General features: G+C 43.0%; 1 protein-coding gene across 1 annotated transcript in view; it reads right to left on the reverse strand.

Moving 5' to 3' along the window:
* KIF13A (kinesin family member 13A) overlaps window positions 1-21,254 on the reverse strand; it is an 818,528-nt gene that overhangs the window by 121,519 nt on the left and 675,755 nt on the right. The window contains 10 exon segments of the mRNA XM_030211397.1: window positions 1,003-1,135; window positions 3,379-3,530; window positions 10,687-10,742; window positions 10,745-10,823; window positions 10,825-10,860; window positions 12,120-12,284; window positions 15,173-15,322; window positions 17,233-17,327; window positions 17,330-17,372; window positions 18,247-18,409. Coding sequence (XP_030067257.1) covers window positions 1,003-1,135; window positions 3,379-3,530; window positions 10,687-10,742; window positions 10,745-10,823; window positions 10,825-10,860; window positions 12,120-12,284; window positions 15,173-15,322; window positions 17,233-17,327; window positions 17,330-17,372; window positions 18,247-18,409 — 1,072 coding nt within the window.

Consider the following 21,254-nt stretch of genomic DNA (forward strand, 5'->3'; position numbering starts at 1 on the left):
GTTAGGCACTCTGATACTGGGTTATGCTAGAATTCTAGAATGGAGTCTATGGGCCAACGGTTCGTTTCTAGAATAGGCACTTACCACACGGCCTTGGAGCACCTAAATGGAAGGTCCCTAATGCAGTTACCAAAGTTAACCAGGACCGCTGGGGGTGGGGGGGGGGGGAGCAAAATTCCCTGGGTCCGGGCCTCCAAGGGGGGGCCCGGCACCGGGGTCTCTCTCTCTCTCCTGATGGGACCCGAGTGATCGCGTCCCGACAGGAGCAGGAGAGAGAAAACTCTGGCACCGGGCCCCCACTGGAGGCTGGGGAACACCCGGAGAAGCAGACACTCCAGGTCTTCCTCCAGCGCTGCTCTTCTGCTCATTGCTTGCTGAGTGGCTGCTTTTCCTCTCAGGCGCGCATGCTCAGTTTTGAAACTGAGCATGCCCTAAGAGAAAAAGCAGCCGCAGGGGAAGGCAATCAGCAGAGTCAGCTCTGGAGGAAGACGCCTTCTGCTGGCAGGGCCTCAGGATCCCAGCCAGCCAAGGTATTTGAAATTTTGAATTGTGGCAGCGATCTGGGGGGGAGGGAGGGGGTGCGGCAGCAGCGATGATCGTGGTGGTGGTGGTGGGACGGCAGCCCTGCCCTGGGCCCGGCGGTGGCACTCCTGCCCAGGGCCCGGTTCAGTCTCTCGGCGGCCCTGATGTTAACTGTTAATCTGGCAAATAATGCGGCACAGTTAATGCCACTTCAAGAGGCATGGCTAACTCTGTTGCATTATCTGACGTTTAGTTAATGCCCCACAAATAACTTTTCTCCACGCTGACTGAATGACAAAATGCTGGCATCACCTCCAGCAGTAAAGACAAGAGATTTTTCGGTTACTGTGTGTTACATTTGCCTGCAACACTACCCTAAACTGTAGTAAATATGTGTTCAAAGCACAGTACAGCATTCAACCAGAGAAAGAAAGAAAGAAGAAAATACCTAGCTTGGTACTAAGACAATCCCTAGAATACCTGTCTGAGTTGAAGGATTCCTCCAGTGTTTACATCCTTTGCCTGGTGAAGTTCCACTGCGGCGTATTCCCCCAGTTCATTTAACTCTTGTACAGAAATCCAAACTTCTATTCTGCGAGTCACTTCACTCCACCTGGCAAACCACAGGACAAGAAGTGGCACAGCTGTTAGAGGAAGAGACACTTTCTTATTGCGCAGTGTTTAAAGAAAACTTGGGGCTCTTGAAGTCCTCCATTTATTCACAGAACAGGGCATGAGTGGTTAAACGTTGCTGCATCAATGTGCTCTGGACTGACTTACTTCAGAAATGAGATGACTGAACAACTTTTTTCATTTAGGTCACCCAACCACTGGCATAATAATTTGGACGCTATCAACTGGGATAGATTTGATTTGAATAGAAACAACCTCTCTCCCAGTACTAAGGGACTCATTTTCTAATCAAAAAAACGTCCAAAAAGCGGCACAAAACGGCATTTGGACTTTTTTTCCCCCAAATCGCTATTTTCAAAATCCATTTAAGATGTTTTTCTATGCAGTCTGTCTAAAGTGCATCTGTATCATAAGGGGGCATTGCTGAGGGCAGGATTTGGGCGTTTCTAACACTTAGACGTTTTCTACCATAATGGAACAATGCAAAAATGTCCAAGGCTAAAACCTAGACATTTTGAGCTAGACCTGTTTTAGTAATGACTAAGTCACAAAAAGGTGATCAAAATGACTAGATGACCCCCTGGAGAGATTAAGGCATGACCCCTCCTTACTCCTCCAGTGGTCAATGACCCCCTTCTCCCCTCCCAAAGATGTGAAAGAAACAGTACATACCAGCCTCTATGACAGCTTCAGATGTTAAGGCCAGTCCTATTAGAGAAGCAAGCAGGTCCCTGGAGTAGCCTAGTGGTTAGTGCAGTGCACTGGAGAGAAGGGTACCAAGACCCATAACTCACTCTGTTACACTTGTGGTGGAAAGTGTGAGCCCTCCAAAACCCACCAAAAACCTACTGTACCTACATATAGGTGACACCTGCAGGCATATGGGCTATAGTGGTGGTGCACAGTTGGGTATAGTACATTTTTTTGCTTATCCTGGAGGACTCATCATACAATATTAGGAGGTTATGATATGATGTGTACCTGGGACCTTTTACGTGAAGTTAACTGCAGAGCCTCCTAGGCTGCCCCACTGCTCTGCTGGGAAGTCTGTATGGCTAGTCTACTAAGAATGCTGCCCCCCCCCCCCCCCCGTATGTCCCAATGGCTTGTTTTTCTGCGCTTTTCATTTGGATGTTTTTTTGAAAATGGTCCAAAACGATAGACGCACTGAGTACAAAACGTCTAAAAACATCTAAGAAATGGCCATTTTTGAAACAAAAAGATGTTTTTGTGGTTCGAAAATCTCTATGTTCACCACTTCAATTTTGGATGTTTTCAGCAAAATGCGCAAATTCAGAGAAGTCAGATTTAGACATCATATAAAAAATGCCCCTCTAAATCACACTACTTTCACTGATTACTTTTATTTTTGGAAATTAAGGGGTGCTTTTACTAAGCTGCGATAAACGTTGGTCTTAGCATTTGTCTTACGCGGGCATTTCCTGTGTGCTAAGGCCATTTTCTATTTCTTCCATTAATGGCCATGCGTTAATGTTGCCATTAGTGTGTGACCATTAAAGAAAATTACTATGGGAGCACTTACCAACACCTAGTTTGTAGGCAGTAAGGGCCCCCGTGGTAATCATGCACTAATCAGATGGCGCTCAGTAATGTGGATGTGCCAATTAGTGCAAAAATGCCCAACTCTCCACTCCCTGACATGTCCCATCCAACACAGGTAGCGCTCTCAGCTTAGTAACAGGACCCCTAGCTTTTTACAACATCCTCTCGTACAAAGATTTACATAATTTGACATCAGGCACACTAAATTGAGCTTCTGTGCTGAAAATCCTTTCTGCTGCTTAAATTCACAGAATAGGTACCAGTCTATCAGTTACAGTTTTTATGTTCTACAAATCGATTTGTAACTCAAATATTTTGTATCTTCTCTAATCATGCCTTCTTCTCACGTTTTGTCATACTGCAGTATCCCTGGCAGACTTCAGTAATTTCCCAACCTTCCTTTCACACAGAGGACAAGCAGAGATAGCAGGATCCTGGCATCTCCAGAGTTGCTCTGTCTCTGCCTATCGGGCATCAATGCTAGAGCCCAACTGTCTTCCTCCAATTACGGGTTCTGAGGAATAATTCAGCAAATATTCGTAGCGTATGGCCAGAAGCAATTTCAGGAATAATTTGTCCAACCCCCCCCCCCCCCCCACTCTATACATTACACAAGAGTCCAGCCTTCTGTAAACAAAGCTACAAATTTTCAGGATATACCTGTCTCGCAACGTTCTCGTCTTAGCCTGCAGAGAATCAATCTCCCATAAGGATCTTCCGTTTCCAGCACACCGGTGACCCCACACTTCAATAGCAAGTGCTCCCTCCGAAATGAACTCCAAAAACTCCTCTGTGACATTCACCACATAGTCCTAGGCACAGGCAAAATTAAATCAGTGTTTTCCTCTGGGAGAGGCAGCAATTCAGTCCCTTCAAACCCACAGTTAAAATTCAGCTCTGGGCAGTCTTAACATCTATCATAGATAACATATATGATGACAGGGCACTTGAGATATTTCAGCATCAAGCTATATTTTGAGATGGAAGGGTAGAGAACATTCACAACATGCTGCATTAGATTGAACTCTATTTGCATTCTTCAGAAAATATGCGTAGTTGTACAGATTGTGTGCATATTCAGTTACACCAACTCCTGTAAATGTCCATGGCTCAATCTAGACACAATTTATGCCAGTTTACTCTCACTATTTCATAAAGACACATAGGTAGCCATGTGCCTTCATAAAATACACTAAAATGAGGTCCTCTCAACCTATTATAAAATTACTCCGTTATATTTTTCCCCCTAATAAATTGTTTAGTTTCTTAGCCCTATCTATTAATGATTTATTTTATTTATTTATTTATTTGTTACATTTGTATCCCACATTTTCCCACCTATTTGCAGGCTCAATGTGTCTTACATAGTACTGTAAAGGCGATCGCCAATTCCTGTATGAACAATTACAAAGTGATGTAGTGGTAGAATAAGGTTCATGTGTAAAAGGCACAATAGGGAATCGTAGAGAGGAGGAGTTGTGTTATGTCCATTATGCTCTTTGGTTTCGCTTGTGTTGCAGGGTTCAGGCCTTTAGGTTGAGTTGGTAGGGTTTGCCTTTTTGAACAGGTTGTTTTTTAGTGATTTCCGGAAGTTTAGGTGGTCATACGTTGTTTTCACAGCTTTTGGTAATGCGTTCCATAGTTGTGTGCTTATGTAGGAAAAGCTGGATGCAAAAGTTGATTTGTATTTGAGTCCTTTGCAGTTTGGGTAGTTGAGATTTAGGTATGTTCGTGCCGATTTTGTTGTGTTTCTGGTTGGTAGGTCTATGAGTTCTGTCATGTATCCCGGGGCTTCGCCGTAGATAATATTATGAACCAGGGTGCAGATTTTGAAAGCAATATGTTCTTTGATTGGGAGCCAATGCAGTTTTTCTTGGAGGGGTTTGGCGCTTTTGAATCGCGTTTTTCCAAATATAAGCCTGGCTGCCGTGTTTTGAGCGGTCTGAAGTTTCTTTATGATTTGTTCTTTACATCCCGCATAGATTCCGTTGCAGTAGTCTACATGGCTTAGTACCATTGATTGTATCAGATTGCGAAATGTATCCCTCGGAAAGAATGGTTTCACTCGTTTGAGTTTCCACATTGAAGGGAGCATTTTTTTAGTTATAGATTTCGCTTGATTCTCTAGAGTGAGGTTATGGTCGATTGTAACGCTGAGAATTTTCAGGCTGTCTGAGATAGGAAGGGTGTAATCTGGGGTGTTTACACTTGTGGGTTTGTATTGTATTGGGATGAGAGGATGAGACAGTGTGTTTTTTCTGTGTTGAGTTTTAGTTGAAATGCATTTGTCCATGATGCTCAAGCTGAGCTTGATTTCGTTGGAGATTTCGGTCAGATCATGTTTTTAAGGAATGTATATTGTGACATTGTCTGTGTAGATGAAAGGGTTGAGGCCAAGGTTGGATAAGGACTTGGCTAATGGGGTCATCATTAGGTTGAAGAGGATCGGTGATAGTGGTGATCCTTGAGGTACTCCACAGTCTGCTTTCCAGTTATCCCTGCACCTCTGTGTCTGGGAAATGCAAGTGTAATTTTATAAGCCGTTTTCAAGCCTAAAATGCTGATTTAGGTGTGTACATGGCCTCATATAAAATCAGATCACGCATAAAAATTTGTGGTACATGCTGGTGTATATTTTTGAAGTAGGCATGCTTTTGGGAGGAGTTAGGGTGATGCGTGGGCAGGGTCACAATTTACATTACATTACATCCCAGTTCTTATAGCCTGCAAGTTACCTATTCAGTGCTGATAAAAAACTAAAAAGAAGCTACAATAAAAAACAAAATAGATAAAAAACAAAAATAAATTGTCTCATCTGAGACCAAAGATTCATAAAATAAACAACTATAGCTTAGTTAACAAGTGGTTGTGGAAGAACGGATAGCTATGCTAGGAGCTGCCTTGGCCTAGTGGTTAGTGGTGGACTTTGGTCCTGGGGAACTGGGTTCGATTCCCACTGCAGGCACAGGCAGCTCCTTGTGACTCTGGGCAAGTCACCCAACCCTCCATTGCCCCAGGTACAAATAAGTACCTGTATATAATATGTAAGCCGCATTGAACCTGCTATGAATGGGAAAGCGCGGGGTACAAATGTAAGAAAAATAAAATATTGCTCCTAAAGAACTAAACAATTTTGTGTAAACTTACAGTTTAAGTCTCACTCAACTGTTACTTGTCCAGATTTTGCTTTTTTTTAAGAAAGTAAAAAAAAAATTCTTCTTCATTTGATAATATTCCCATTCTAAAATTTGAGGTAATTGACCTCCAATATAACTTGGAATGATTTTGCCACAAAAATTTTTAAACAAATTATTGAAATAATGAACAGTTTAAATTAAGTTGCTGCTCGTTGGATGCTTGTTCCCCCATGATGATCAAAGCTCTTAAAATCTGATCTAGTGGAGGTGATTGTTAGCTTAAGTATCATGTCTCTTCTTGTTGCTATGGTCTCAAATTGCTTAAGGGCTGTTATTTTTCCACTTTAAAAAATTATTCTCTTGACTCAAATGATCCAGGAAATAGCATTTGGAAACCGAATGGGGTGCTTATTAGCTAAATTAATGAAAGAATGGACAAATAATCACTTTGATTTGATAACCACTTGAGTTTTGGAACATTTCCAGGAGTTGTATGCCCAATGACCTGCTGTAAATTCCGACACCATATTAGATTTTAAGATGCAATGCCTAAATTTTCTGCAGAGGTCTGCCAGGCACTTAATTCTCCACTCACAGCCCTAGAGATGCAAAAAGCAATAAATGATTTGTGTCCCTGTTCTTCACCTGGTGATGATGGATTTTCTGGTGAATTCTACAAAATTTTTACAGGGCCAGGTGCTGGGACCACTTTTAGATTATTATCAATCTGTGATAGATGAGAGAAAATTTCCAAGTTAAGATAAATTTTGCACTGATCACACTTCTCAACAAATCAGACAAAGCTCGAACAGAAGCAGATTCTTAATGTCCTATATCGTTCCTCAATGTGGATGTCAAGATTCTTAGCGAAGTGATGGCGAATCGACAGGCAGACCATCTTACTACTATAATTTGGCCCGAGCAAGTTGGTTTTGTAAAAGCTGACCAATCTGTATAGAACATCCAGAAAATTTTATTAGCAATGTCAGGCAATGAAGATTCCTGCCATGGTACTTAGTTAGGATGCAACTAAAGCATCTGACCAGGTGCATTGGCAGCACACGTTCCAGGTCTTCGACTGGGTAGGAATTAAGGTGTGGTTTCTCCATGCAGTACAAGCATTATACCATTCACCACAAGCAAAGATTTTGGTCAATGGAGGATGAACTTCTTCCTTTGAAATTGGTAGAGGCACCAGTCAAGGGTGTCCTCTTTCAACTTTATTATTTCTACTCTCGTTGGAATCCTTTCTTAGAGTGCTGAGCTCTGCACCTGCCATCCCAGGTGTTCGGTTACATTGGCCTATACGGATAATGTGGTGCTTTTCCTGACATCTCCGGAGAAGGCGATACCTCACCTATTACATCTGATTGCTCAATATGGAAGTCTATCTGGTTTTATATTAAATTTGACGAAGTCCAGGACCTTGCCAATGTTACCAGAGGGGTGTACCCAATGGAAAGGAAATTTTCCATTTGTATGGGAAGGTGAGACACTGACCTATTTGGGAATTAAACTGCCTAGAGATTTAAGTACTTTATATTCTCTGAACATTCAACCAAGTTAGATGATACTAGACTGAAGCTGGGCCTCTGGAAGACTTATCTCCTTTCACTCTGGGGTAGAAAACATTTGTTCGACATGATACAAGCTCCAAAGTGGTTTTATTTATTCCAGATGTTGCCATTATTTCTCCGTTGTCGTGAAGAACTACTACTACTAATAGCATTTATATAGTGCTACCAGACGCACGCAGCGAACGGATGTTTCGGAGATTGATGCAAAATTATTTATGGTTGGGAAACAACCTCGTTTGCCACTCGACACAATTCAGACTCCAAAAACCCATGGCAGCATGGGTTTGTTGATTATTCAGCATATTAAAATGTCCTGTGGGATGAGGCACATCAATGACTGATATAGAGTTATGGATACCTTTTCTACCAAAGCCCTTGAAACTAGTTTGCTTCCAGGGGTCCACTTTAGCCAGGTTTTACATACTTCAGCCCAGTTGCCCTGGGGAGTGCTTACTAGATATACACCTTATATGTCTATCTGTCATAACCCTAATTTTCCTCCCTGGACAGTGGGGGGGGGGGGGGGGGGGGGGGGGGGGGGGGGGCAGTGTTTACCACTTGGGCCCGGAAAGGGCTCATTTACTTAGCACATGTGGTCATGGAAGATGGAAAACTGAGGCCTTTTGCAGATTTGCAGCGTGCTTATGCACTTCACATCATCACTTTGCTTACGTGCAACTGAGTCATTATGTTTCTTCCCTGCCATGGCAAGACCTCACAGAAGATTACAAGAGACATGATCGGAAGCATTTACTTAGGGATTCCAATTACCAGTTCCACTACGTTTTCATCATTGTTATTTGAAAGATTCCACACTAGATCTGATATATGTGAAGATGGAGAAAGCCTGGTCGGCAAATCTTTCTTGTACCCTTATGGAAGTTCAATTTCATGATTTTCTTCTACATTCCCCTAAAAATCATATAGTATGTTGCAAAAAGAACTTTTATACCAGTTTGCCCTCAGAATACATGTATCTCCACATAGAGAATTCACCGCTAGTATTGCCTTTTCTGATCAACGTACAAGGTGCGGTGCATATGTTTTGGGCCTGTAGAGTGGTGGCATCCTTTTGGGCTACAATTTTAAGAGTTTTGGAGTGTCTGTGGCATTGCACAGTCCAACAGGACCCCTTACTACGTTTTGGAGTTTTATGTTCTCACAGACCCTGTGCCTCCTGGCTTGGAACCACTTTCACAGCTTAGACTTTTATTAAACTTTTAATACTGTGGTACAGGTTTTCCTTACCAGATATCTCTCTGCCCATATGTGCGGGGGAGTTGGGGAACATTTCAACGATTTATATTATCAATAGAAATCAAACAAAATAAAACATGGAAAGGAAAATAAGATGATACCTTTTTTATTGGACATAGCTTAATACATTTCTTGATTAGCTTTCGAAGGTTGCCCTTCTTCGTCAGATCGGAAATAAGCAAATGTGCTAGCTGACAGTGTATATAAGTGAAAACATTCAAGCATTACTATGACAGTCTGACAGGGTGGGAGGATGGAGGTGGGTAGGAGGTATGCATGGGGACATCAAAGCATATCATTGATATTCTAACAGGATGGGTGTGGATAGGTGAGGGGTGGGGTGATCAACAGAGAAATACAGCTTCATGGTTTATAATGGGCTAGGAACCCCAGATCCTTGTTGATGTCCCCATGCATACCTCCTACCCACTAGTATTTTATAGTCATATATGTGCCTATATGCTTTTATCAAATAGGACCAAAGCAGGTGCCCTCCTGCTCTCTTGACCTAGGCATCCTGTTATAAAATTAATCCATGTCGCCCCCAAGTTTTGTGGGGTCAGTGTCCCAAGACAGTAACGGAGGGGAGGCTTGGAAAACCAGTGCGCAGGAGGCTTGGCAGAACTTTCTAAAAGTTCACAGGTCTAACCCTGAGTGTTAGGGACTGTGCTAAGGAATTACATGACCCATTCAAGCCCAGCAAGATAATACACTTTCATATCATCAGGAAATGAGTATAAACACGTTCGCCCATTCTTTCAGTACCACAGGAAACCTACATTTCCCTGGCTACTCCATATAACTGGAAAATCTAACCCTTCTTTCATATAACATTAATCTGCAAATGACCTTTTCCGGAGATGGGAGGGCAGTAGAACGAGAGGACATGATATGAGAGTGAAGGGGGCAGACTCAAGAAAAATGTCAGAAGTATTTTTTCACGGAGAGAGTGGTAGATACTTGGAATGCCCTCCCGCGGGAGGTGGTGGAGATGAAAACGGTAGCGGAATTCAAGCATGCGTGGGATAAACATAAAGGAATCCTGTGCAGAAGGAATGGATCCTCAGAAGCTTAGCCGAGATTGGGAGGCGGGGCTGGTGTTTGAGTGGTGGGGCTAGTTCTGAGCAAGACTTCTACGATCTGTGGCCTGAAAATGGCACACACAAATCAAGGTAAGGTATACACAAGAAGTAGCACATATGAGTTTATCTTGTTGGGCAGACTAGATGGACCGTGCAGGTCTTTTTCTGCCGTCATCTACTATGTTACTATGTATACGTTCTTTCATATAACATATTTATTGAACTATATTACTTTTTGACTCCGAACTCCTAGTCACCTGCTCAGTACCCATGTCTGCTATAACCATTTCCACCATAAGTAATTCCTTGTAAGCTCTGTCGAACAGGGACTGTCTCAAATGTGTTTAATGTACAGTGTTGCATGTCTAGTAGTGCTATAAAAATGAAAAGTAGTAGTAGTAGCATAAGACACACCTGACCACAAGCTCCACTAAACTGATCAATGTCTGATACATATGGAATACGAAGAAAAAGTTTTCCAGTCACACCAGACTGTTTTAAAAGTAGGCCAGGCATGGCCGAAGGTGGCACCTTGGTCACCCTTATCTCCTTCAAAGCTTGGCAGGATGGCTCTGCCGGCTGTCTCAGGTCCTCTCCAATCTTCAGCAGCACTGATTAGGGACAGAATTTTCACTATTAAATGAAACAAGTTCACTCTGACAATTTAAATATGCAATGTCAAAAGATTACCTGCTGAGTGATCATTCCCTTAGGTAGAATAGACAAGGTTAAGAGAAATTCACCTGTAGCTTTACTCCTGAAAATCCTGTGTCCATGTAACTGAATTATCATCTTGCTGATATCAAAACAGAATTAGAGACTACCTTGCAACTACAAATGGGTCCATATTGGTATCTAGCTATATCTAACTATATATACAAAGACGCACTATATTTTCAGTGAAGAAACAATTACCTTAGACTGAGCAAATTTCACTGTGAATTCAGCTTCCTTGCTGCGAAGGGCAGGAGGTCTGGATTGACCATGGGAGGTGCTACTGTGGGCTCACACTGGTCCCAGAATGTATACTGGCAGAAGACAAAGTTGGAGAGGGTTCAGGGGAAGCCCAGTGGCTTCTTTAATTTTCACCTGTAAAAGAAAATTTTAAGACATATAATGGACCTTCCACCACAGGAGGTTTTTAATCATTAAAGGCTTCATTTATTGTGACAAATTACGATGTTACTCAAAAGCTGAAAAGAGGAAAACGCCCTGACTGGGAAACATATATCAGCACTAAGTTGGAAGGAAATTAATGTCATAGACATGAAGTTACAGGTATAGCAAGCAAGGGCAGGAAATTCTTACTACAAAGATACACACAAGTAAAACAGAAGAGTAAACTTCTAATCCATACCCCTTGAACATGAAACTGTGGCCGTGGTCTGAAATAACAACCTTTTATAAAATTATGCGCAACTCCAAAGAGGATTTAAGAATACAGAAGTCTAATGGCTCAGTGGTAGTTCTCTGTACCACTGTCTGTGAGATCTGGGTGTGAGTCTCAAGTTCAATTTTCAAGTAAGCTGAGGTTGGGGATACTGTGAAGGTGCTGCTCACAACCCCCAAGGATGAAGGCAGTCACCAAGAAAGGGCAACACTGACACCTAGTGGCCAGGTTATGAGAACACTTGTGCTAGATTCAGAGATCTGCAGTCTGAGACACTGGTCGAGGACTGTCACTTCAGTGGCTCTGCTCCAAAGGACAAGGTTAACATCAGGGGTCAACGACAAGCTTTGTGGCCTAGCGCTGGCTAGTTAAGTTTGAACTGGTCAAAGATAGACCTGGTATTCATGTTTAATGCTATGAGAATCGGATGGCAGGGAGGGGCGTGCGCTATGATGTGAGACTGCTGCAGTTCCAATCCAGAGACATTTGGTCTAAGGACACTACAGCACTACTGAGCACTGCAATTTAAAAATAACAAAAAAGTTCTTTAGCTGGGTTATATTTTTTAGTCTGGTGGAATTGTTGGAAACTGGTATTCACATGGCCAAATACAGCTCCCAAACCTGCGCTGAAAATTGGAGAAACAGTTGGTTATATAGGCGATATAATCAGCTAGCCGCTAAACACAAATTTTCAGCAAGTCATGGCCAGCTGAAAATTAACAGATAGCTGGTTATGTCAGGTCCTGTTCTACCCTTCTGACACAACACAATCACAAAGCCGTGATCTCCAGACAGTGAAGCCCTGAGCCAGCTCTGAGGAGCAGCATTACAGAAGTCTGTGTTCATTATCTGAATTAGTATTATCAGGGCTGGCACAACTCCGTTTGCTGGACCACAACCTTACACCTATCCTATTCAAAGGAAAGACCTGAGAATTATAACATTGCTGAACACACCCTACAAGTCAGCCTCTTTGTCCTGTGAATAATTTCCCCGTTGACATCCGCGACCTCAAGGCTCCCACTCTCACTGGAGTTTTCTGAAGAGTCATCTTCTCCCGTCAAACGTTCGGGCAGAGCACCAGTGACCCGCATGACCTCCACATGCAGCCGCCCAGCAACCTAGAGTGCACAAAAGAGGGAAAAACAAAGAAACAGGCAGTTAGACGTAGGCAGTATTGGTCTTTTGACAAAGAGCGGCACTAAATATTCTTTCACATTTATCAAAACTAGCTCTGAAGAGATGAGGGGAAAAAATATTCCACATTAAAATGACAAGAGCCTGAGAAGAAGCTAGATGAGGGGCCAGTGATGAGCTCGAAAGCAGATAGCCATCTGTACAGATGTTCTCCATGGCTTTGGAGAGCTTAGCTAAAGATAAGTTGACCAGAGCCAGCAGGAAGTTTCTGAATTACAGGCTTACTTCTGCTTTGCTAAAAAGAGAAACAGACAGGGGTTTGCTTCTCCATCTCTACCAAAGGCATAATCTACTACATGGTATCTGGAAAAAACAGGACCCCCAACATGTTTCCAAATAACTCAAAAACATCCTACTGCAGCAGAAACTTCTGCCTGAATTTTGAGATATTTCTGAGTACTTTATTTTTCAACAGGATGGAGCTCCAGCACATCAAGCTCACAAAACGATTGAGCTCTTAATTTATGAAACCCCAGAATTAATCAAGCCAACAGCTCAGTGGCGTTGAAGACTTTGTGAATATGTCAATGACACTTTGAACAGAAATTATGAATTAACTAAGGAAAAAAACCCATTATAGTAATGTATTTTCAAAGGACATACTAAGGGGGAGTTCTCTATATGGTGCTGAGAAAATCTGCATGGAAATCATTTTTGCCTAAGCGTATTCTACAAGGTTTAGGCATGGTATATAGCATACACTTAGTTGATATCCCAGCGCCTAAAACTATGCGCATCCATTTACATCAAAGAAAATGAGGTGTAAATCCCCGCTCGTAGACTTACGCGGACTGGGCCATTCTATAACAACATGCCTAAATTTAGGAATGCCCACGAAACTCCCATTTCCCCACCCCTTTCGAACTGTGCGCTTTAGAATTTAGGCGCAGTTCATTAAAGAATATGCTTAGCGAGTTATGTGTGTAAATTCTAAGTATTGCTAATTAGTGCTCATTATTGCTTGTTAAGTGCTGTTAACAATGCTGGTTGCCTTAAGCCAATTAAGTTACATGCATTGTTATGGAAGACGCTTAGATTTAGGCGAGGAACACTAGGCATGATATATAGAATCCGGCAACAAATGTTTAAATAGAAACTACTGCAAAATAGTTTGAAACTATGAGGCCCTTCTACTAAAGCTTAGCACATTCTAAATGCTAAGAAGCCCATAGGTATAAAATGATCTTTTTAGCATTCAGAGTGTACTAAGCTTTAGTACAAGGGCCCCTATGTAAGGAGTCCTGGACACCGTGTAATTATGCCCCCAGAGGCACTCAAGTGGCAGGGTATTAAATTCTCTCCCTCTTGCACCAAATATTGTACTCAATCTCAGTCAAAACAACGACAACACATCTGCAGCTCCTAGTTTAGACTCTAAGCTGGCAAAAATGAGGCTGAGAGACTGACTGCATTGAACCTGTCTCTCTAACCTCTTCTGTAACAGAGAAATCCTTGCAAAGTTTTTTTCCTCATCTACAGAGATGTGGCCCTGATCAGATGCACATCTGGATTAGGCAACTGTGACTTTGATCGGATGCATATCTGGATTAGGTTGCTTTGGTATTTGGTTCTGTATTTATTTATTTTTTATTTAATACATTTATATTCCACATTTTCCCACCAATTGCAGGTTCAATGTGGCTTACACATATCTGTAGAAAAGGCTACAGTGCATGAAATACAATTATACAGTTTAAAAGTAAATAGTAAACAACATTTAAAACAACAATATGTAAACGATAATATGTCACAGTTAACCCACCCTGGAGCAAAAACTCACATTTTCTAGGCCACCTTGGTCTGTCTATTTTAGCTTATTCCTTAAACAAGCCAGCACAGGCTGCATATGTAGACATCTCAATATATAGAAAGCCAGTGAGCTGGCCTCGATTTTGGATGCTCAGCTCAGAAAGGAATAGAAACACAGAAAAATGTAGGCAGATAAAGACCTTATGGCCTATCCAGTCTGCTCATCCATGCCATCTACTCTATCACTCCCTTAGAGATCCTATGTACTTGTCTCAAGTTCTCTTGAATTCAGATACTGCTTTTGTCTCCACCACTTTCACCAGGAGGCCGTTTCAAAAATTCACTACCCTTTCCATGAAGTAGTATTACCTCAGGTTACTTCTGAGTCTATATCCCCTTTCACCTTTATCCTATGCTCCCTCATTTCAAAGCTTCCTTCCAATTGAGTCTCACCTCCTGTGCATTTATGCCACATAGGTATTTACATGTCTCTTTCATATGTCCCCTCTCCCTCATTTTCACGTATTGAGATCTTTAAGTCTGTCTCCATACACTTTATGACTAAGACCACTGACCATTTTAATAGCTGCCCTCTGGACCGACTCCATTCTGTTTATATCTTTTTGAAGGTGTGGTCTCTAGAACTGTACACAATACTCTAAATAAGGTCCTTTTTCCTACTCCTTATGCACCCAAGCATCCTTCTAGCTTTTGCTGTCGCCTTTGTTCCTCAACGTATCGCAGTAATGTTTGTCAGCACTCTTACAGCATAAACTAATTTGAAGGGCATAACTCTTTACTATTCTGAGTGAAACAGGAGAACCAGCTTCAGTGTAACACAAGCTGTGTCAAGGCAAAAGCTGGTTGTACCTTTCAAAAATCAGACGGCTAATAAATCCCTTAGTAAGTGCTGCTTTTTTTTTTTAAACAAATAAAGTTGGGGAACAAATTATTGAAACAATATAGCACTGTTTTCCTTCTCTTCCAATGGCCTGACTGAGGCACTGGGTCTCGCTGGAGCAGGAATATACAGAATCCAAGCCCTGGACAGTCTGTTGCTTACCTCCCCCTGCTGGCTGATGATAGGCACTGCATACTGCAGTTTGACATCATAGAAAAGGCACTCCAAGAAGACATTTGCTACACCAATTAGGTTGTGGTTCTCTTGAGCTTCATAGAACGGGTCACCTTTTCGGCCAAAGATTCGTTTGTGCTGTCATTTATTTAAAAAAAGAGGGGGACAAATCAATATTTTTAAGGGTATTAAAATACATCTTAAACATGCATGGTGTCTCCACTGTATTTAAGTGCATGAGTTTAACACTGTTTACAAGTAGTTTATTTTTATCCCATGTTTATTCCTTATTGTTTACAGCCTTCTTTGTGTTTCAATATAAACAATACTAAAATTACAGAATTATAGACAGAGGGACCAGACAACCTGAAAACGGGGGGAAAAAAGTGAGGTTGTATCAGCTCAGCTCTATTCTTTTATGGTATATCTTCCTCACCAGTGGTATGATGAAAATATCACAACTGAGAGCTGAGCTGTCTGTGTCAAGCAGGAAAAGAATAAGCAGACAAAGAAAACAAAACTATAACCAGAAAATTCCAGGAACTGTAAGACACACCAATTAAAATAGCTGTGCACACCATTTTAATAGGATTGCATGCTTCAAGAAAACAAACAGCTTGGTATCACTAAGGAAAGGGATAACACTGTCAAAACCGTCAAGTATCTACCCTATTCTTTAAACATGCTCCTAATTTTCTGTGAACTAACTACAGTAATATATTATATTTGATGACAGATCACTGATGAGCCTAAACTGAATCAGGCAACGTGAGTACATTGAAACTTTGAGAAAATTCTGCGACCAAGGACCCAAGTGCATGGCTGATGTAGCAAACAGGTAATTCGGGAAGACAAGAGGACTCTGCCACAGACTAGAAAAGAAGCTGGGAAGGTTAAACTACCAAAAACCAATCTGGTTTTTACAATACAGGAGCACAAATGAATATCAAGAAGGGACAACAGAACACAGCTTGGACTAAATGTGGTTAATTTCATATATTATGGAGAGATGCAAGCATAACAATATTTTCAAATGTTAGGAAATTTACTTCATTCATCACCTGAGGAAAGGGCAGCCTATGAATCAAATTCATTTTGCACCTTCAATAATATCTGTGTTTAAAACTCAGTGAGGTTAGATGTAGATAAATATAGGTTTACAAATTTCCCACCCAGTAAATGTAAACAGAGTTATTTTACTCAGGGAGGGGGGTGAGGGTGTAAGGGGGTCCGAAATTGCAGTTTCACATTGTACACATTTCTTTTTTCTGTGGACTTCACAAAGAACAGGTACAGAAATTTGCATGTACTTTGTGCCTGCCCGAGATCTCGCTGGTTGAATTTTCAAAGGAAAGTGAGTGGGGAACTGGAAAATTGGCTCCTAACGTTCTACCCTCCTTTATTGATCTTCTACTAAAATCTGGCAAAAGGGTGTCAAACCAATTCCCATGGACTGCAGACTGGTCTGGTATTTCAGGATAATCCTAATGAAAATGCACGAGACTCATCAGCATAGAAACTGAGGCAACATGCATGCAAATTTCTTTCATGAATATTCATTAGGGATAACCAGACTGATTTGTGGTCCTCGGGGATTGCAGATTGACGCTTCTAAAGCATAACCTGGTTCAGAAGAAATCCAAGTGTTTAAAAAAATGTTTTTAAATTATTCTTTTATTAAATGCGCTGCTTGTGCATTTACACAATAATCTCATTTGCATACGTCTCGATTCATCCTCCCTGTTATAGGCACTCAAACCCTAGAGATGCCCCTTCTTCCATCTGAAACCTGGCCTGGGTTCTTACCCATGTCCAGCTCTTGTTTCCTGTGTATTCTAAGATATTTAGCTCCACATGATCTGATACTGATTTTCTTTCTTTTTTTTATTTTTATTTGAACTGTTTTTATTCAGTTTTCCAAGATCCATACAATAATCACTTTAACGTACAACCAGTTATACAACAATGCTTGCAACTGAACCAGTAAAACTTCAAATGTATAAACAATGTGTGCACATCATCATCTGATTTTCTTTCATGATAAGTACCTCTGGTATCTTCTCCTTCCACTCTTGGTAGACATCTCTCATGTCAATCAGTTTGGTCTCCAACTTGTCGATGGTCCAGATCTGTGTGCCTTTCCTTTCCTTCTGACCTGAATGGCTGGCTCGCTCACTATCACGCCCCTCTGAAACAGAACATTATATTAAGGAGACCAACAAAACACAAAGAATTAACTGCAAAGTAATATCTACTTCCAACAGGCCCTGCTTTCAAATGATTTCACCTTACAACTCTGTGGTATAAACATGACCAGTGTGTTGTGGCTCCAAATCACCAGGGCACCCGTTTAACTGAACTCTGTCACATGCATCGATCCTCATCTTGTATCATTTTAGTTCATAGTCTAATAAAAATGCTCCACAATCAATATTTCAGGTTGGATTTCCAAGGTGGCTACTGAACTCTGTTCATTTGGACTGAACACTACTTTGACTGAGAGGACTTTCAGTTCTCTTGATGTGCTCACATTTGGCATGGAGGCACGTCAAACCTAGATCTGAGCTGTATGACCATAGCAAAATGCATAGCAAAGAAGAAGTCTCCGTCAACCAGAATGTTTCCCAACAGAATCTGTATGGGTGGACTTTATCTCTTCCTGTAGCTAAGGTACAGAATATGCCAGTGACAGATCACTTAACGTATTTTCTGATTTGCCTAGACCCAAGTTAAATGATCTTATAAAGGACCAAAATGACCACAGACAGACACCAGTCCAACAAATTTGCTTTAATGTCACCTTGGGGTTAAGAGTCAGCTTCTTTTCTAAAGCACAAGCAGCAGAATTAGCTGAACTTTCCAAGGTTTTCTGCCATCCTCCGGATTGCTGTTAACAATCGCCCCAACAAGTTCGTAGAAGGGTGAACGCAACACACTGATGTCTGCTTTCGGCCCAACTAAGATCCAGAGGGCTTCATGCAGTTCTGCGCACTGCTGAAGCCCTCTGATATGGCATTCAGAGCTGCCCCTTCTTGTCCCCTGGGCTCCACCAAACCTCTTACCTTCCTATTGGCGCTGAGATTGGCTGCAGGGATCTGAAGAGTCACCTGGTAATCTGTCTGCTTGGCCATTTCTTCTGAAAGGAAATTAGCCTCTCTCACCAACGTGTTGGCCTTCACTATCTGCTCTCGTAGCTTAGCCAGGTTCTGTCGAAACAATTCATCCTAAGAAGCAGCAGGCGATAAGGAACACGTAAGAAATATGACTTCACCTACTGGTTAAACTGCAAGTATAAGCACCAACTGAGGAAGACGTTTCCTCTTAAAAATGTACTTCTGTTTCCCAGGCTCAGTGGCAGCGAAGTGATATTTTATTTATATTATTATTTATTAACAGAATTAGATCTACTGCTCTTCAAGTTACATCAGAGGGGTTTACAAAAATGAGAGAATGAAAAAAAAAACCCAGAACAAACAAGTATGTCACTATGACGGGAAGACTGACAAAAGGAGGGAAAAATTGCATAACCATTCGTATCCAATAGATCAGTAAACAGAGAAACAGGAGGAGAGGAGGAGCTAGAAAAAGGTGCCCTGTGCCTCCAGCCTAAGGTTTTATAAACATGCCCCAAATCTAGGAGGGACATTGTTCATATCGATTTCCTGAGACAACCTCATTCAAAATGATTTACTATCAAAATAAATATCAGTAATTCAACTTAAAATTTGTCAACACAACTACAACACCCAACACCAGTGCTTTTTTTGTGCCGGTACGCAACGGTACGGCGTACCGGCACCTTTTTCTCCTCCTCCCCTCCCCTCCCATTATTTCCAGCGATTCTCCACCTCTCTCCTGCCCTCCCATCGACGTGCAGTGATTTTTCCGTCCCTCCCCTGCCCTCACCTCTCCCATTTTCAGCGATTCTTCGTCCCCCAGCGTCCTCCTTCATTGCCTGCCAGCCAGCGTTGGACGCAGAAGCGAACGGTGCAGGCAGCGATTGGCTGGCAGCGTCGTAGCTTCCCTCTGCAAGTCCCGCCTATGCGTAAACAGGAAGTTGTAGGCGGGACTTGCAGAGGGAAGCTACGACGCTGCCAGCCAATCGCTGCCTGCACCGTTCGCTTCTGCGTCCGACGCTGGCTGGCAGGCAGTGAAGGAGGACGAAGAATCGCTGGATATGGGAGAGGTGAGGGCAGGGGAGGGACGGAAAAATCGCTGCACGTCGATGGGAGGGCAGGGGAGAGGCGGAGAATCGCTGGAAATAATGGGAGGGAAGGGCAGGGGAGAGAGAATTGCTGGACATGGGAAGGGCAGGGGAGAGAGCATTGCTGGACATGGGATGGGAGGGAAGGGCAAGGGAGAGAGAATTGCTGGACATGGGAGGGAAGGGCAGGGGAGAGAGAATTGCTGGACATGGGAGGGAAGGGCAAGGGAGAGAGAATTGCTGGACATGGGAAGGGCAGGGGAGAGAGAATTGCAGGACATAGGATGGGATGGGATGGAAGGGCAAGGGAGAGAGAATTGCTGGACATGGGAGGGAAGGGCAGGGGAGAGAGAATTGCTGGACATGGGAGGGAAGGGCAAGGGAGAGAGAATTGCTGGACATGGGAAGGGCAGGGGAGAGAGAATTGCAGGACATAGGATGGGATGGGATGGAAGGGCAAGGGAGAGAGAATTGCTGGACATGGGATGGGAGGGAAGGGCAAGAGAGAGAGAATTGCTGGACATGGGATGGGAGGGAAGGGCAAGAGAGAGAGAGAATTGCTGGACATGGGATGGGAGGGAAGGGCAAGGGAGAGAGAATTGCTGGACATGGGAAGGGCAGGGGAGAGAGAATTGCAGGACATGGGATGGGAGAGAAGGGCAGGGGAGAGAGAATTGCTGGACATGGGATGGGATGGGGGGAAGGGCAAGGGATAGAGAATTGCTGGACATGGGAAGGGCAGGGGAGAGAGAATTGCTGGACATGATATGGGAGGGAAGGGCAGGGGAGAGAGAATTGCTGGACATGGGATGGAGGGAAGGGCAGGGGAGAGAGAATTGCTGGACATGGGAAGGGCAGGGGAGAGAGAATTGCTGGATATGGGATGGGAGGGAAGGGCAGGGGAGAGAGAATTGCTGGACATGGGATGGGAGGGAAGGGCAGGGGAGAGAGGATTGCTGGACATGGGATGGGAGGGAAGGGCAGGGGAGAGAGAATTGCTGGACATGGGATGGGCAGGGGAGAGAGAATTGCTGGACATGGGATGGGAGGGAAGGGCAGGGGAGAGAGAATTGCTGGACATGGGAAGGGCAGGGAAGAGAGAATTGCTGGACATGGAGGGGAGAGAGGTGAATCGCTGGATGGGGAGGGGAGGACAGGGAAGAGAGAATTGCTGGACATGGAGGGAGAGAGGTGAATCGCTGGATGGGGAGGGGAGGACAGGGAAGAGAGAATTGCTGGACATGGAGGGGAGAGAGGAGAATCGCTGGACAGGGAGGGGAGGACAGGGAAGAGAGAATTGCTGGACATGGATGAGAGGGGAGAGAGGAGAAATGCTAGAAATGGATGGAGAGAGAGCAAGAGATAGAGGAGAATTGCTGGACATGGATGGATGGAGGTGTTGGCTAGGAGAGAGGAGAAATGCTGACTTGGATGGAGGAGAGGAGAGAGGAGAAGTGCTGGACATGAATGGAGGGGAGGAAAGAAAAAAGAAGATGCACATGGATGGAGATGAGGGAAAGGGAAGAGGAGAAAAACTGCACATGGATGGAGAAAATAGGCAAAAGCTGGATTCATGTTATACCTCCTCCAGTCAATTCCATGGAGGAGGACCTAGCTTTTACTTATGGATGCAGGGCAACAAAAGAAGAAGAAAGGAAGAAAGTAAAGAAATAAATGGAAAGGAAGCCCTGGAAATGGAGTTAAGAGAACAGATAGCAGCAGAATCAGAGACTGGGACCAATATGGATAGAAAAACAAAGTCACCAGACAACAAAGGTAGAAAAAATCATTTTATTTTCATTTTAGTGTTTGGAATTTGTCTTATTTTGCACTGGGTATACTGGAGCTGTAACAGCTTACAGAAAT

This window comes from Microcaecilia unicolor, chromosome 1 (assembly GCF_901765095.1).
Source record: "Microcaecilia unicolor chromosome 1, aMicUni1.1, whole genome shotgun sequence".
NCBI classification, from domain to species: Eukaryota; Metazoa; Chordata; class Amphibia; order Gymnophiona; family Siphonopidae; genus Microcaecilia; species Microcaecilia unicolor.